The sequence below is a fragment of the Pelodiscus sinensis genome, chromosome 1, assembly GCF_049634645.1.
Source record: "Pelodiscus sinensis isolate JC-2024 chromosome 1, ASM4963464v1, whole genome shotgun sequence".
In the NCBI taxonomy this organism is placed as follows: Eukaryota; Metazoa; Chordata; order Testudines; family Trionychidae; genus Pelodiscus; species Pelodiscus sinensis.
The window spans coordinates 121,464,220-121,483,252 of record NC_134711.1 but is presented as its reverse complement, the minus strand read 5'-3'; the positions used below and the strand labels follow the sequence as shown (position 1 = coordinate 121,483,252).

Sequence of the window (19,033 nt, the reverse complement as noted above, 5' to 3'; positions counted from 1 at the left end):
TAATAAACTGTGCAACCAGAATCAGAACAGACATGTTGATGGTCCACAAAGAACAAAATTCAGATGAATCTTGCATATCTATACTGATTTAGCACTGCTACAAATAGAATACTTTTTTTTTTTGGTTGGGAAAATAAAAGCAGTTTTTATATACCCTCTTTTTCAGCTAAGACAATATTTATGTAAATTGCAACAAAAGTAACTTGCGCTTCTGCACTTTTTATATATGCAAGTAGCTCCTTTTGTGTGGTTATTAACAGGAGCAAAGGTTTGCAAGATTAGACCCATGGTGCCTAAAGATTACAATGAGCAATGCAGTTCCCTTAGGCAAGAAAGCAGACTTTTCCAGAGATTACACTGGTACAGTGTAGAGGTGCTGGAAAAAAGCACTGGTTTTACAGCAGCGGTTACCAACCTTTTCCAGATGGGGACCCATTTTGACAATTCAGGAAGACTTGGTGACCCAAGGCAATTCAAAAACGGGGGGAGGAGAGAGGGCAGAACCACCTGGGGGGACACTTGGTGACCCTTTTGAAATGTGACCCATAGGTTGGGAAACCCTGTTTTACAGAGAATTGAAATCATACAGCTTATTATTAAAATGCCAATCTGAATTGGGGAAAAGTGACCTTGTGGGAAAGGAACCCACCAAGCACCATCATTATTGACTGGTTCACTGATAAATGGCAGTTAGCAGTAGCTAGCTCCTGACTGCATCAGATCCTATGATAGGAGTGTAGAGCTTTTCTCAGGGCCAGCCACTGACAATTGACAGGGTATTTTGGCAACAGCACAGAACTACTTGGCCAAATCAGATTTTCTGCTAATGTACAGGCAGTCCCCGGGTTACATACAAGATAGGGACTGTAGGTTTGTTCTTAAGTTGAATCTGTATGTAAGTCGGAACCGGCGTCCAGATTCAGCCGCTGCTGAAACTGACCGCCAGTTCTGACTTACATACAGATTCAACTTAAGAACCCCAAGCGTCCCCAAGTCAGCTGCTGCTGAAACTGATCAGCAGCTGATTCCAGGAAGCCTGGGGCAGAGCAACTCTGCCTCGGGCTTCCTGTAGTCAGCGCTGGTCAGTTTCAGCAGCGGCTGACTTGGGGATGCCTGGGGCAGAGCAGCTGGGGTGCTGCTGGGTTGCTCCAGTAGCACCGCTCCTCGCTCCTCGGCGCTACTGGACCAACCCAGCAGCACCCCAGCTGCTCTGCCCCAGGCGTCCTGATTCAGCCACTGCTGAAACTGACCAGCAGCGGCTGAATCAGGACCTGGGGCAGAGCAGCTGGGGTGCTGCCGGGTTGGTCCAGTAGTGCCCAGAGTGGTGCTGCAGGACCAATCGTCAGCGCCCCAGCTGCTCTGCCCCAGGGTCCACAACAAAAGCCTGGTCTGCTGGGGGGGGGGGGCGCACTAGCTGCGCCCCCCCCCAGCAGACCAGGGACACGGGGAGCAGAGCCGCAGCGGCAGCGGGGTGCCGCGCCTCTGAGGCTTTGCTCTGGCAAAGCCTCAGAAGCGCGGGAACCTGCCGCTGCTGCGGCTTCGGTCCCGGTGCCTGTGGTCTGCTGGAGACGGTCCCCAGCAGACCAGGGGCACCGGGAGCAGCTTACGAACGGGGCTTTCTCGCCCCGGAGCTCGCAGGTAGCAATCCGCCACCTCGACCTCCGGGGCGAGAAAGCCCCATTCGTAAGTGCGGATCCGACATAAGTCGGATCCGCGTAAGTCGGGGACTGCCTGTATATTTAGGCATATAACAATGGAGGTGTTCTCATTTGCACCAGTCTCATGCAGAGTCTAGTAAAGAGGTATTATAGGTGTTGTAAACAGGGCATTCCCGCTATAAGTCTCCCCGTATACATCTGTTCCTTGCTGAAGTCGTTGACACTTGTAGGAACTGATATAAGTCTTCCCATTCCCCGCTCTTAAATCGCGGAAAAAACCCCAACCAATTTGCTTAAATGGAAGTAAGTTGCGGGAAAAAATTCCCCGCTTTATGTTGTTACTCTGTAAGTCCAAGTTTTTTGGAACGTATCTTGGACTTATAGCGACGACGGCCTGTATCATCAAGCTGCCTTACCATCTTTTGCCTGTTGTCAAAATAAATCTGTACTAAATATTCAGTGTTTATATTTTGAAATGCAGGGGCAGATGACCATTTTGCGGGGCCCAGGACAGCCCAATTTCATGGGGCCCCCCTTTGCCACGGCGCATGTGCGGGGCTTCTTGAAGCGCGGGGCCCGGGGCAGCCGCCCCGCTCGCCCTGCCCTATATCCGCCCCTGTTAAAATGTGTCACTGATGTGTTTTATATGAAGGTTCAGATATTGACATTCTGCAAAATATTCTTTGGTAGGACATGTACTCTGCTTTCCGTAAAGCAGATAGTAACCATGATGGTATCATCAGCATGCTTGATCTTCGAAGCCTCCTGGAGAGCTTTGTGTTCATCCTTACAAATGAAGAGTATTCACGCCTACTTGGTATATTGGGCCTGAACCTGAACTCCACATTAAATTACCACGAATTCGTTCAACTGTTCCAGAACCAAGAAACTAAAGAGGCACATCCTTGGCTGAATCCATCTCACAAGTAAGACTGACAGCAATATTATTGATCTTATACATGTATAGAAATGAAAAATCATAGAAATGTAGGTCTGGAAAGGCCCTAAAGAGGTCATCTAGTCTTTCCTATATGCTGAAGTAGGGCCAATATACCTATTCTCTCCCTGACAGGCATTTGAATAATCTGCTCTTAAAAAAAGATTTTTTAAAATTTTTGTCTAACCTGTTCTTAAAAATAATGGAGCTTCCACAACCTCTGTTGGGAACCTATTATAGTTCTTAAATATCCATGTAGTTCGTTTTTTGCTAATATAGAACTTAAATATCCTTTGTTGCAGATTAAAGTAATTATTTCTTGTCTGACCTTCAGTATGGCTGGAGAACAATTGATCATTGTTCTCATTTAACAGCCCTTAACATTTTTCAAGACTGTTATCTGGTCCCCCTGCGTAACTCTTCTTTTCTCAAAATTAAACACCAATTTTTTTAACATTTCCTTATAGACCAGGTTTTCTAAACCTTTATCATTTTGTTTGTTGTCCTCTGGATTTTCTTCAATTTTTCTATATCTTTTTGAAATCGTGGCACCCAAAACAGCACTCAGTACTCCAGATGGGACTTCACCAGTGCCAAGTAGAGTGGAACAGTTATCTCCTCTGCCTTACATATGACAATCTGGTTAATATACTCCAGACTGATTTTAGCTTTTTTTGCACCTGCATCACATTGTTGGTTCATATTTATTTGGGATTCACTAAAATCCTCTGTTTTTTTCCTGCAGTACTACTGCCTAACCAGTTATTCCCCATTTCATAATTGTGCATTTGATTATTTCCTCCTAACTACACTTTGCACTTATCTGTATTAAATTTCATCTTCTTGATTTCAGTCCAGTTCTCCAATTCATCAAGGTCATTTTGAATTCTAATCCTATCCTCCAAGGTGTTTGCAACTCCTCTCAGCCTGGTGTCATTTGCAAATTGTATACATGAACTGTCTGAGACATTAATGAAAATTTTGAATAGTAGTAGACCCAGGATAGAGACCCTGTGGAACCCCACTACTTATATCTTCCCTGTTCAACAGCAGACCATTAATAATTACTATTTGAGAAAATATAGTATGCAGGCTCCTATTATATAATATTGAAAAACATCAGTATCTTAATATAATGCTGCAATTTGGGGTTGTGAAGTTCTTTTAAATCCTCATGATTTAGGACCCAGTTCTGCAAGGTACTTAAGCATGTCAGTCGTCCACGGGACTGCTGCATGCTTAAAGTTAAGCACATACATTAAATGCTCTACTGAACAGAGTCTTAGATTCCAGTTACTTTTACGGATGTAAGAGACCAGTCGACTAGTGATGTGACTAGTCACTTCCGCCCCCTTGCTGCATCTATTGGAGAGAGGCAACAAGTGAGGAGAGCAGGAGCTGGTGCAGGGGGAGCTGGCTGAAAAGCAAGTTGCACCAGCACCATCTCTGCGGAGGGGCAGGGGAGGTAGAGGCACAGTGGAAATGGAGTGAGTGGGGGCTGAAGCAGTCTCCTCTAGCGCTGCTTCTACGTTGACTCTGCAGAAGCCCCGCAGGGAGCATGGGGCCAGTGGGGAGTCCCCCGCTGGTTCTGCTCTCCCTGCGGGGCTTCTGCTTTTGAAATGTACAAGAGCCCCTGGGCTCTTCTACATTTCAAAGGCTCAGGTACCCAGAGCCGGCCCAAGTTACGGGCCTACTGGGGTACTGCCCAGGACACCCCATTGTAGGGGGCGCCATGCCACCACGCATGCGCCGCGCATCTGGGGCGGTGCCACACATGCGCCTCGCACCCGGGGGCGGGGCCACGCATGCGCCAGGACCCGGGGTGCACGAATGACTCGGGCTGGCCCTGCAGGCACCTCAGGGAGCATAGGCCCAACGAGTCTCCTGCTGGCCCCATGCTCCCTGTGGGGCTTCTGCTTTTGAACTGTAGCAAGAGCCCAGCAGGGCACTTGCTACAGTTCAAAGGCGGATGTGCCCTTATAGACTAATCAAATAATCAATGGAAATCCCATGGAGTATTTGATTGGTTAATTAATCTAAATTTAACATCCCTAGTTACTTTAGAGATCAAAGGCTAGATTTTGAGCTGCATTTTGTATGCATTGCAGAATAGGAGACAGAGCCCAGGAGGGGCCAAAAGCTGGTTATATGTCTCCTTTTTGTACCCTTCCCCAATTCTGTGCTGTTCCAGGGACCAGTGTGGTTCCTCAGTATATATTAGAGCAGCCTAGGGGCTGTCCTAACTTAGCAGTACCTGAACTGGCACCGTATGACACCTCCTGACAACCCATCATAGCTTAAATACAGAGTACTCTGATCACACTTATGGCATACCCATATGCCAGGGACTGCTTGAGGGAATGGGCAGAAGTCTTCTAGGGGAATGAGCTGGCATGCCAGCCCTTTTATACTGCCAGAGCTTTGTAAATGGATTAGATCAGTTGTGACACTTTAGCTAAGTAAACAACCTGTTGTGTGACAGAGTACAAGGGCACTAGGGGAGCTACAACAGCATCAGGAAGATGGCTTTTTCTTTCCCCCTCTTAAGAGTAAAATTGTGTGTCTGAAGAGATTGAACATTTTAAAAATTTGGCTCTATCTTTAAAAATAATTATCAGGTACTTCAGATTCCTTCTAAGTATTGAATTAGAAAAGAATCCATCCTCAGTTGAACTACACAGAGATAAATTAATATAAGTAATGACAAGACAGAGAAGAACCACAACATCTAATCAGCAAATCAGCTCAGCTGTGGATTTTAAGATACGACACGTGCAACTTCTCAGTTTTAATTTGTCCACTATAGAATTACTAATGGTTCTGACATTACTAGTATTATCAGCTGCTTTTTTATTAATTGTACAACTGAGAAAATCAAGTACATGATTTGAAAAGGAAGAAAGAGCCTGGGGATCATTAGTGGGAAGCTGGTAACAGTAGAATTCATGACAAATGAATGTTTCCCTTTCATTTCATGTCAGCACTAGAATGTGTTGGGTGGAGCTAAAAGATGCTCTCATTTTCAACAGAGTAACAACAGTTATTGATTAGAACTGGGGACTGATACCACTTTCCTCCAGCAACTGTGTATCATCATGAGGCTAAGCCACCAGGAGGAGCTAGCAGTCAGTGGACTGCAAACAAGGGAGTTTTTAGAAAGGATTCCTAATACAGTCACAATAGTTGGGAAGGGCCGCATTGATTGTTCCAATGCTGTTCTTGTCTCCTCTATCTGCGCCTGTATTCAGACAGACAACTCAACCATGGATGCCTCTACCCAGATCCTGGTGTGAATTTGCAGAGACTGTGGCTTGCATTTCCCACTGATGGAAAATCAGGCTGGAGGCACCCTCCAAAGTGAAAGGTGCCTGCTGGTGGAATCTCTTAGGAAGCAGGTGGGAAAGCTTCAAGAGGAGGTGGCCAGGTTTAAGAGCATCTGTGTCCATGAGGAATCCCTCGAGAGTATTCATGTGGAGACATCCAAGGCTGAGGAGGCATGCTGCCTGTCAGGGGCTTGTATCAAAGACATTACAGAGTAATTGTCAAGGCTCATTCAGCTCTCTGAATACTCCCCCATACCGCTCATCCCTGTGGGCACTAATGATACTGCGAGGGATGACCTTCAGCAGATCAGAAGTGACTGCAGGGCTCTGGAAGTATGTGTGAAGTAATTCAGAGGCACAGGTGGTGTTCTCTTTCATCCTTCTGGTCAAGGATCCAAAGCACAGGATTTGGGGATAACAGTGGACTTCAGCTACTCAGACAGGAGACAGATGCATCCTGGAGTAGGGCTGTAAAAGAGTAGTCGACTACCCAATAAGGTAATCGAGTTCACTACTTGCATTCCCTCCCCTCTTGCTGCCTCTATATCATAACTGGGGGGAAGTAGGAGCTGGTGCTGGTGGGAGCCGGCTTAAAAGCTGGTTCCCTCCAGCACTGTCTCCATGGTTGGGGGAAGGAGGGAGGAACAGGGGAGGCAGAGACACAGTGGGGATAGCAAGTGCTGCCCTCCTCCCTTATCGAGCAATCGAGTAGTTGATGGAAATTCCATCAACTACTCGATTAGCTGATGAATTGAAATTTTACATCCCCATGCTGGAGATGAATGCCTGGCTGCAAAGATGGTGTCACCAGAAGATCTTCAGCTTCCTTGACCATAGGATGCTGTTCCAGGAAGAAGAACTTGTAAGCAGAGATGGGGTCAACCTATTGAGGGAAGGGGAGGAGCATATTTGAATATAGATTGGCTGAGTTAGTGAGGAGGGCATTAAACTAGATTAGATGGGGAAAGTGACCATAGTCACAGGTAAGTCAAAAGCATGGAGACCTGGAAGAAGGGTCAGAAATAGGTGGGAGCATGAGCTATATTAGCAGGGGAAAAGGAGATGCATGACATAACTGGGGGGAGAAATCAAATCAGTATCTTAGATGTCTGTATATTAAGGCAAGAAGCATGAGGAATAAGCAGGAAGAACTTGAAATGCTAGTAAATAAACACAACTGTGACATAGTTGGCATCACAGAGACTGGTTGGGATAATACATATGACTATAATATTGGTACAGAAGAAAGGAAGGTGATAGGCAGGGGAAAAGGTGGAGGTGTTGCTTTATATATTAAAAATGTATACACTTGAACTGAGGTTGAGTTGGAAATAGTAAACAGTCTTGTTGAAAGCCCCAAGCTAAGAATAAAAGGGGTAAAAACAAGGGTGATGTCATGGTAGTGGTCTACTACAGATCACTTAATTAGGAAGAAAAGGTGGATGAAGCTTTTTTTTAAACAACCCACAAAATCATCCAAAGCAGAGGACTTGAGCGTGACGGAGGTCTTCAACTACCCAGACATCTGTTGGGAAAGTGTCATAGCACTAGTAGGGCACAAATTATCCAAAAAGTTATTGGAATGTATTGGAAATAATTTTATATTCCAGAATATGGAGAAAACCACTAGAAGACAGGCTGTTCTAGATTTGATTTTGATGAATAGGGAGGAACTTGTTGAGAATTTGAAAGTGGAAGTGATCAAGCGAAAGTGGTCATGAAATGGTAGAATTCATGATTGTAAGGTGTGGTAGGAGGGAGAACAGCAAAATAAAGACAATGGATTTCAAGAAGGCAGACTTGAGCAAACTCAGGGAGTTGGTAGGTAAGAGCCCATGGGAAGCAAGTCTAAGAGGAAAAGCAATTGAACACAGCTAGCAGTTTTTCAAAGAGATATTATTAAGGGTACAAGAGCAAACTGTCCCACTGCATAGGGTAGAAAGTATTAAACCACCCTGACTTACCCAGGAAATCTTGAATGATCTAAAAATCAAAAAGAGTCCTACAAAAAGTGGAATTAGGTTAAATTACAAAGGATGAATATAAACAAATAATACAAGTATGTAGGGGCAAAATTAGAAAGGCCAAGATGCAAAACAAGATCAAACTAGCTATAAACATGAAGAATAAAATGAAAACATTCTGAAAATACATTAAAAGCAAGAGGAAGACCAAGGACAGGGTCCTTTATTGGAGTCACTCCAGGTCTTGTGATATGCTACTAAATTGTTTTTGTTTTTTAAGGTAGTTAACATTTCCTTCTAGTCTGAATAAATGATCCGTGTTTGCTATTAAGTCTGCAGGCAAGTTGAACAACATTGATCTGAAAATAAACAGGGAATTACAAAATTTAAGATGTCTTCCCTAACTTGCAGCTGGGGAAATAAGGCAGTATTTAAAGAATTAAGTTTACACAGATGTGAAATAACAGTCTTTAACGGTTTCTTAGAAACTAAAACAAAACCCGAAAAACCTCCACAAACTTGTGAGAGATTAAAGATTCCATTAACAGTTCGTTATTATTTAATTTTGCTTTCTTAGACCAAAACAGACAATAACGGATGCAGAACTAGCTTGTGATCAGGCTCATTACTATCTTGTTATCAAAGCACAAACCAGATGGCATGACCTCGCAAGGGTAAGAAAAACATTTTCATTAAATAAATAAGCTGCACTAATGGATTTAAGAACATTATGCAATGTTGATCTTCAGATTATCTAAATATTCAAAAAAAGCATTCGCAAAATAGCTCATTAATGATAAAAACTTATCTGTGTAAAACTAAACTTCTGGAGTATGTGATTTTTAAAAAAATTAATGATTTAGTTTCTACTAGGATTGTTCTAAAATTTTATTTATATTGCTGTTGTTATTTATTATTATTTATTATTAAATCTCTGTGTTCTAATAGTATCAAGAGGCCCCAGTCATGGATCACGGGACTCATTGTGCTAAGCATCGTACAGACACACACACAGAGAATTTGAAGTGCAAAATGCAGTCCTTATTAATAGAGCTCTGCACATCGGCGGATACCCACTTTATATCCACGGGTATCTGCATCCGTAGATGTGGGTGTAGATATCTGCAGATCATTTTTGCTGATTGCGGGTCAGATGCAGAAACAAACTTTGTATATAGAACCCTACAGATTTGTAGATACCTACTTTATATCCACGGATATCTACAGCTGCAGATGTGGATATCCATGGATCATTTTTGCAGATGCAGATATAGATTTTGTATCCATGCGGGGCTCTACTCATTGGGTATGTCTAGACTACATTCCTCTGCCAACAGAGGCATGTAGATTAAACTACCTGACATAGTCAATGAAGTGGGGATTTAAATATCCCCCACCTCATTAAAATAAAAATGGCCACCGCACTGTGCCGGCTCAGCTGATCATCGGCACAGCGCGGCAGTCAAGATGCGGATCGATTGACAGGGAATGCCTTTGTCGACCAGTCCTGTAAACCTCATTTCACGAGGCATAAGGGAGCGGTTGACAAAGGTGTTCCCTGTCGACCAATCTGCACCTTGACTGCCGCGCTGTGCCGGCGATCAGCTGAGCCGGCACAGCACAGTGGCATTTTTATTGTATTGAAGCGGGGGATATTTAAATCCCTGCTTTATTGACTATGTCGGGTAGCCTAGTTTACATGCCTCTGTCGGCAGAGGCATGTAATCTAGACATACCCATTATGACAAGCAGGGGGTGCCAAATTATCAATAATTATATCAAGATAAACATAAACAATCTTAATAAAAACTAAATAATTAAATGTTTGCATATCTGAATTAGTCAAACAGTTACTGCACACTCTGAAGATAGTGGGGGGCAGTGTAGCTAGTAGTGGATTGAGAAAAGAACGAATGGGGAGAGTAAACTTCATTACTTTGTTACTTAAAATTTGCAAGATGAGCCTGCACTGCAGCAAGTAAGGAATGCTTTCTATTAGTTCATGGCACAATAAGCTGTAGCCAGCTTCTGCAAAATTGGACACCTCTGTGTGGATTTTCAATCTCTACTTTCCACCTCTGTGCATCAAGGTTCATAAATGCACATACCTGTATGTATGTTTTTGATGCTCAAATCCTAGTGCACACAATTGATAGGAGTTTCATATATAAAACACATCATCAGCACACATGTGTTACTCCACCAAGAGAGCCATGCACACAGTGAAGCTGATAAAACGTTTTAAAATTGGAATTAACCTTCATTTAATTTTTCCTTAATTCCTAATGCTTATAAAGAGATCAAGTATTTTGTAAAGCCCGTTGGCTCTTGTTATTATTAAAAGTTCTTAAATTCTAGACTTTCCGTGAGTTCGATAGCAAAGGCAATGGCATTGTGCAGCCAGAGGATTTGAGAGCTGTCTTGTTCAGATTTGCCATTCCCATCACTCCAAAAGAATTTGAAAAGCTTTGGGCAAGGTAAGGTGGCTCTGAATATTACTTCTCCTGCAGCAGTGAATCTATTTAACTTGACACATGGGCCTTATTGAGGATAGTGAATTACATTTGTTTACTTTCTAAGGGTATGTTCCTAATTCGAACTAGGGCTGCAAATTTGTAGGCATGCAGAATTGCAAATCAAGCCCAGGATTTAAATATCCCATGCTTGATATACATCTTCCCGGCCACTTTTTTGTTAGTCTTTAAAGTGCTACATACCCGTTTCACTGCTGCATGTAGATGTGGGCAGTTACTTCAGGCTTGTAAATTTCAAAAAATGGCACCCGGCCGGGAAGATGCAAATCAAGCGTGGGAAATTTAAATCCTGGGTTTGATTTGCAATTCCGAAGCCTACATTTGCAGCCCTAGTTCGAATTAGGCTGCAAATGCGGACGTACCTTAAGAGAGACTTGACTTATTATGTTGATATCGACTCATCATGATGCCGTCAAAAATAGAGGATTTTATCACACTAAGATCACTATCGCAATAAGGTGAATGCCTAATCAGTTCTCAGTAAAGTCATAGTCTAATTTCTATTTGGTTTAATGCATTTACCTGTCCTCTTTAATTTAATAGAAAGGTAGCTGTGTTAGTCTGGTCTAGCTGAAATAAAAAACAGGAGTATGTAGCACTTTAAAGACTAACAAGATGGTTTATTAGGTGATGAGCTTTCTTGGGCCAGGGTCTGGCCCACGAAAGCTCATCATCTAATAAACCATCTTGTTAGTCTTTAAAGTGCTACATACTCCTGTTTTTTCTCTTTCATTTAAGATACCCTTTCATCTCTGATGACGTTTTGGTCTGCAAGTAAAGTAAATTTGGTTTGCTGATAGCACCTAGATGTTCACCAGTTCCCCCTTGTTGACAGTCAGTTGTAGAGAGGCTCAGGACTGGAACAGTGGGTATGTCCCAGGTCAGAGAGGAGGAGTATTGGCAGAGCTCTTTACTATATACTATAGGTCTGTCTGAAGTCAGCTATCCGACTTCTTTTCATGAGATTAAATTCACTCACACCATTTTCAGCTTAAATAAAAATGATTCATTGAAAAGAAATATGATATGTAGCAAACACATAAAGAAAAGTAAGACTGTTTCATGCTGTGTAAAAATTGTGAGTCATACCACAATAGGTTTTTATAGACAAGTAATTTGTAGTGAAGAAGAAAAAAACACTAGCCTATGTCAGCTGAGAGTGGTTGTGCTATAAATTGTGTCTGGAACACAAGAATTCCAGATGCATGTGACATTGTATAAAATCTACCTTCATTGTAAGTTTTTAAGGAAAACAGATTCTCTATGGTAAAAGGCTCAGGTGTATAGTATCTTGGTTTCAAACTACATTAACTATATGGCTTATTTCCTAGCACTGATTCATCTCTGAATTATTTTCTACTCCATTACATTTTACTTTCTATTTTATTCCTTATGGATGTCATGCCCCATGACAATGTGTCCCTTCCATTCAGTCATCTGCTGCACAACTTTATTTCCAACTGCCATTCATTTATAGAACATAAAATGTTTTATTTACCTTCTGTGACTGTATGTAGACTAAAGGAATTAGAATAACAACTACATCTACATTAGGCCTTTCCCTACATGGGAGCATTGGAGAAGGAAGAGGTGGCACAGAGGACACCTATAGCAAGGTCTCTATCCAAAAATGTTTAAACAGTTTTAAAATAGGCCCAGATTTTCAAGAATGGCCTCTAATTTTGAGTGCCTCTAGTTTGAGTGCCCAACTTGACATTTAGGATCTGATTTTTAGAAGTATCACAACTATTGAAATCAGTACCCAGCACCTCTTGAAAGTCAGCCTCTCTGAATGTCAAATAAGGCACCAAGAGGTAAAAATATACTAGGTCTTTAGTGTAGAATTTTCAGAAGTGCTTAAGGATTTGTCTACACTGGAAAAAAAGCCTCGCAACAGCTAGTCTCAGGGCCTGAGTCAACTCACTCACACTCATGAGTTGCATGGTCCAGGGATAAAAATAGTAATGTAAACATTCTCACCACTTGGGCTGGAGCCTGAACTCCGAGATCCATGCCACTTACTGGGTTTCGCCATGCAGGCTCTAGCCTGAACAGGAATGTCTGCACTGCCATTTTTAGGCCTGTAGCATGAACCTCAGACAGTTGACTCAAGGTATAAGATTCACTGTTGTGGGAGGTTTTTTGCAATGTAGATGTACTCCAAGTCCCATTGACAGTCACTCTGAGGGTATGCCTACACTACCCCCCTAGTTCGAACTAGGGGGGGTAATGTAGTCATACGGAGTTGCAAATGAAGCCCGGGATTTGAATTTCCTGGGCTTCATTTGCATAAAGCCGGCTGGCGCCATTTTTAAATGCCGGCTAGGTCGGACCCCGTGCCGCGCGGCTACACGCGGCACGGACTAGCTAGTTCGGATTAGGCTTCCTAATCTGAACTAGCTGTACACCTCGTTCCACGGCCTAATCCGAACTAGCTAGTACGTGCCGCGTGTAGCCGCGCGGCACAGGGTCCGACCTAGCTGGCATTTAAAAATGGTGCTGGCTTTATGCAAATGAAGCCCAGGAAATTCAAATCCCGGGCTTCATTTGCAACTCCGTATGACTACATTACCCCCCCCTAGTTCGAACTAGGGGGGTAGTGTAGACATACCCTTATACACGTTTGGCATGGCATCTGACTGGCAATGAGACTTAGGAGGCTAAGGGTATGTCTGAACAGCAATGTTATTTCGAAATAACTTAGTCCATGTCTACACAGCAAGAAGTTATTTTAAACTAATGTTGAAATACTGTCAAGCTGGAGGGCTTCTTACTCTGACTCCTGTTACCCTCATTGTATGAGGAATAAGGGAAGTAGGAGGAAGAGTGCTCTATTTTGAAATAAGTGCTATGTAGATGCTCCCAATTTCAAAATAAGCTATTTTGAAATAAGCGATGCAATTGACGTAGCTTATTTCGAGTTATGCCTGCTGTGTAGACATATACCTACCTAGGTATTTTGAAAAAATAATATTGTAATGCTTTGAAATGATGAATATATGAATATTTCATTTGAAAGAGATATTTCTTTTGAAAGGTATGATACAGTTGGCAAAGGCTACCTTACACACCAAGAATTCCTACAGAAATTGGGGTTAGAGTTCGCACCCTCTGACACCGGACTAAGCAGACATATTGCAGAAGACAGTTATGCGACTTTAATGGAGCATTACAGTAATCAGCAAAAGAAGCACTGGGAGATGGAAGAGCAGCAGAAACAGCAAACTAAAGACCTCTATGTCAATGAGATTACAAAGCAGATCAAGTGAGTTATTTATCACTTAAGTGAATAGCTTTCATGCTGTGGGTATAGTTACTGAGGTAAAACATAATGCCACGCCTACAGACATGCCCTCACAAACATTCTCTGAAGACAAATCATACTAGATACTGGGGCAAATTTACACCCAGTGTAACTTCATTGATTTCAGTGTGGAGAAGTTTGACTCATTGAGATGTATAGGCAATTTTAAAGTGTTCACCCTGACTGTATGTAATTCATTTAGTAGTATTTATAGCTCCAGTCCTAGGCAGTGCCTGAGATACTTTTGACATACATTTGGGGGGTAAAGCAAAGCTAGCTGTAAGCCACGCCTTCTTTGCAGTTCTCTGATCCAAGAGGTGGCTGGGGTCAGGCCTGTCACAGTAAAACTTAGCGTAGCCTCAGGACTGTTTCAACATTCAACCAGCTGTTTCTGACCCAAAGAGGCATTTCTGGTAGCTGGGATCAGTGGGACATGAGGACACCTTAGTCACACTCCTTTTCTGATTACCATTCTGGACACCTGTGGTCCTTCACATTCAGTTTGCTCTGTCTGAAAGCAGGCCATGCAACAGGAGTCAAACCCAGTCCCAGACCCCTGAACTCCTCAAGTTTTATGTAGGGCCAAAGAACGCTGTAAGCATCTCATGAGCCAGAGGTTGGAGTCATTGCTTTAAGAATGAAGTCTATAGTGTGAGTAGAGACAACTTAAGGCAGAACCGCCGATGCTCCACTTTATGAGAGCTGAGTACCAGGCCTATTCTACCATGTTGGTCAGCATTCGAAGGCATTTGAAAATGGGAGAGACCAGATCTAATGGCTACAGAATTTAGTGGTTCCAGTGGCTATGAAATCCAGCACAGATGGTATACAATGGTCCTGGCCCCTATCTCACTCCCTGAGGTCTGGGAAATGCATTCCTTCCATCTGTCTAAGCCTGGCCCAGGCTAGTTTAAACAGCCCATTGCTTTGGCTTTACACAAGTGTTGTGAATTTCATCCTAAATTCTTCGTAGCAGTTTTAGTTCCCTGTGATTAGACATAGTTAAACTGACAAGGACTCTGAGCATCTTAACATTCAGAATATAAGGCTAGATCTATAATTTTTTTGGTTTTGTTTTAACTCACAGGAACAAATACCCCAAATTAGAAACATACATCGAGCAGCAGCTCTCCAGCGCTTCAAGAGAAATACAAAACATTTGCAAGACAAGATTATTTTTTGGCAGCATAGCTGTATCCATAGTTTAAATTCTCATTTACTCAGTGCACATATTTACTGCTGCAAGTGGAATAATTACTGCTTGGAAACCATTAGTCAGTCCAAGAAATGATGAATGCCTCAATTTTCTAAAAATATGAATCTCAAAAGCTGTTTTGATTTTACATCTTCCTTTACTTTCATTTTGAAGGTTTAAGTGGAAGATAATAGTGATGATGAAGAGCTATCATTTAGCAGCATGGGTTGGAATGTAACTTACCCCTGTAAAGGATTCCAAAATAATGGTGCTGTTGTGATAGATTAAGGGCCTTATTGTGCCTTTAAAGCACAGCCTTTCATTTTGGGTAGTGTGGAGCCGCACTTCGCTATGGGGAAGGATTCCTCACTGAGCACCCTGTTGTTCTCGGGGGAGGGAATAGGCCATATTTGCTTAAAGAAACAATGAGAAATCCTGTGGCATCTTATAGACTAAGGGTATGTCTACACTACCTCCCTAGTTCGAACTAGGGTGGTAATGTAGGCAACCGGAGTTGCAAATGAAGCCCGGGATTTGAATTTCCCGGGCTTCATTTGCATAAAGCCGGGCGCCGCCATTTTTAAATGTCCGCTAGTGCGGACTCCGTGCCGCGTGTAGCCGCGCGGCATGGAGTCCGCACTAGCGGACATTTAAAAATGGCGGCGCCCGGCTTTATGCAAATGAAGCCCTGGAAATTCAAATCCCGGGCTTCATTTGCAACTCCGTATGACTACATTAACCACCCTAGTTCGAACTAGGGTGGTAGTGTAGACATACCCTAGCAGATTTATTGGAGCATGAGCTTTCGTGGGTAAAGACCCACTTCATCAGACTTCTCATTGTTTGTGCAGATTCAGACTAACACGGCTGCCCCTCTGATACTTAAAAGATTCCCTGGTGCATCTAACTTGCTTTGCAGGCCAATCTGGAGAAGCAGACCATGCCACCTGCAATTGTGGCTTGCCTTAACATGTTGATAAACAAGGGGGGAAAGGGTTCTTTGTGCCCTACATCCATGCATCTGTATCAGAACCCACAGCATTCTGACACTACATGCCTTATCTGTGTTCCATAATCTAATCCGGTCATAATTCTCATTCATTATAAACCTCACAATAATTTGTAGTGGCTCCCCCAGCCAGGTTAGGAGTTGCAGCAATAAGTTGTGGAGGCAGTAGTAAACTATGGACAGATTGGCGTTAAATGATCAAGAGAGAGAGTGAGGGGTGATGCCTGGGGCTCCAAAAGGTGTTCAAAAGATCCCTAACTTTACTAGGATAAAAATGACAATGTAAGTGGGAGTTGGGAGAAAAGAGTCTTGGGTCTGAATTAACTAATCTGTGAAGAAACAGATGATGATTTATATACCTGATAGCAGCTCTAATGACTTCATCCAAAACCTGTTGAAATCACTGGGAATTTTTCTACTGACTGCAGTCAGTTTTGGATTTGGCCCTAAAGTAGTGTAGTTCTTGCTCTGATATAATAATCCCAAATTCTTGCTCTGATATAATAATCCCAAGTCTTTCTGTTCTTGTTAAAGTTTTATCAGCTCAATATTGCAGAGGGCAATTTGCTGGAAATCACTTGTCAGAATAGCTATATTAAAGATTGCATATATATTTTTAGGGCTAAATTTTCAAAGATTTTGTATCTTTAATTATGTTCGGTCAAAAACAGGTAGTTAAACCATCAAGCTAATTGATTTACACATACAGCGGGGTAGTTTTAGCCCTGCAATTGTTTATGCAAATGTAAAAGTGGTTTTTGAAAATTAGATCTAATAATTTTCATGCTATTCTTTGGACAAATTATACCAAGTTAACAAATGCAGGTAAACTGAGATTCTTGCTTTGCATTTTATTTTTGTATATTTGTATATATCTTTTTCTAATATTTAACAGGAGAATGAAAACAAACATCTGCTCTCTTTCAGGGATAAATTTAGGGACTACTTCCAAGACTTCAACAAGGCCTTTTATAAACTGGATAAAAATAAAGATGGCTATATAACAGTAGATGACCTACATAGAATGCTGCAAGAATTCAACTATTATCTTGATGATGAACAGTTCAACAGTCTTTTAAACAGGTTTTTATGATTATAACATTGGTCTCTCTTTTATCTCAAGCCAATAAAGGACTTAAGCATACACTTATCTTTGAAAAAATAAGTACAGTAGTCTTATTAAAGCCCATGCAACTACACACATGCTTAAAGGTGCCCATGTGCTGAAGAGCTATGCTCTGAGTGTTGTAACTTAAAGCCTTTTCAAATCAAGCTGATTATTTGAGGAAATTAAGCAGCTCTGAAAACAGGTCAATTTTAGTGGATTTTAAAACTTGTATTAAAATTATTAGTTTTATTTAATTAAACAAAAAGAGTGGGAGGAAACCTTGCAAAAACAGAAATTGAATCACATCAGGCTAAAAAGTATTAATTTTCAAATCCTACTGCTATGCAAAGGCATACATTGTGTTTTGCATCTTAGTCTCATGAAGTAATATTGAGAAATAGAATCTCTTGTATAAGCTCTCTAGAACACAAGGGCCTAGTAAAAATGTCCATAGCTTTCTGCACATCATGGACCCTGGAAGTGGCATCCTATATAGCACTGGGTTATTGTCTCATAACAGTGTGAAACTAGTGAAAAAGATATTTGTAAAAAGAAATTACAAACTCTTTTCTCAGTTCACCTTTTGTTGAGTGATCAACTTTTTATGAATGGAATCCTTAATATGAATCTTCTGCTTGTTTCGTCTTCAAAGACCTCTTGATGATAAACACCTCCATTCATTGTAATTTTGTGCAGATTATTCCTTTCTAGATCCAAAATAGACTTTTCTAAATAATACAGAGTAGATTAGCATTTGCATTTGATTTTATTACTAAAATTTTAATACCAACTTGGCAATTTATTTCTCTGATGAAATGGTGTTGATTATTTCCCAGTATTGGAGCCAGCTTTACATTGGTAATATGTGGGAGTGCTGTGCAGCTGCAAGACACAAAATCAGGGCTCTTGAATGTATTTTTTCTCAGTAATGGATATTGGGTCTATGGTTAATTTCTGTACCAGCTTCTTTTTATAAAGCTTCCTTTTTGTTTAACTGGCACTCTTCATTAATTAGACATTCTAGTAAGTGGACATTCTTGTGATTGGTAGCATAGGCAGCAGTCCTAAGTGACACTGTGAAAACAGATGACAAAAGTACAATGCAATAATTCACTTTCACGCAAAATATCAAAATCATCATGCTGGGTCAGACCATAGGGCAATCCATTCCGGCACTGGCAAGTTCTTGATGCTTCAGTGCATACTGTAGCCATCATACCCCTAGCTAAGTGTGCAGTGCTGAATGAAAAACCTCCCCTGGCTCCTGTAGTATGGAATTTGCTCACCTCTATCAAAACAAACAGGGTCTACAAATGTGATTACTCGTCATAAAATTATCTAGCCCTACTAAGACTCCTTGCACAGTCTCTGAGCCAGATCCATATCTCAATTACCCCATTGTAAATCTGGAATAATTCCAACAGAGCCAAAGAATTACACCAGGTTAAGTGAGCAGAATCTCACTGATTGACTTTTGGTGTCAGTAAATTCCATAATATGGCTTCATTGAGTTTCCCCTGGGTTAGCTGACAGCAGAATTTGCCTTTTGATGCTATGATTTACTGTGGTAATGAATTCCACAAGTTAATCATACAAGTCTGAAGTCTTTTAGATTGTTTTACCTCTACTTGACATCATTTGATTGAATGTTCTTGTGTGATGTCTGCAGTGGAAGAAAGGGTTTTTACAGACTTGCATGATTCTATCCACTCCCCTCAACTCTTCTCCTTCCTGTTCTAAACAACCCTAATTTTTGCAGTTTCTCTACATATGTAAATCCCACCTTAGTTTTCATTTTATGTGGTGAAACATCCTTGAGTAAAAATGAATTTGGGTTTGTAACAAAGTCCTCTGCAAAAAGCCCTTAAAATCGTATGTTAGAACTCCTCTTTCCCCATGCTGATATTTGATGCAAAAAATTATTCACTGTTTATACCTGGAGCTATCTATATTTAGATGTGCAGCTCACTGAATTTCTTATATGACAGAGTACAAAACTTC

General features: G+C 41.7%; 1 protein-coding gene across 5 annotated transcripts in view; it reads left to right on the top strand.

Annotated features, from left to right (window-relative positions):
• Positions 1 to 19,033, top strand: part of EFCAB6 (EF-hand calcium binding domain 6) — a 158,218-nt gene that overhangs the window by 93,892 nt on the left and 45,293 nt on the right. For all 5 annotated transcript variants that reach the window (XM_075899557.1, XM_025187059.2, XM_075899552.1 and 2 more), the window contains 5 exons: positions 2,349 to 2,584; positions 8,460 to 8,556; positions 10,241 to 10,359; positions 13,454 to 13,681; positions 16,852 to 17,007. In XM_075899557.1, the coding sequence (XP_075755672.1) occupies positions 2,349 to 2,584; positions 8,460 to 8,556; positions 10,241 to 10,359; positions 13,454 to 13,681; positions 16,852 to 17,007 (836 nt within the window). The remainder of the gene's footprint in view (positions 1 to 2,348; positions 2,585 to 8,459; positions 8,557 to 10,240; positions 10,360 to 13,453; positions 13,682 to 16,851; positions 17,008 to 19,033) is intronic.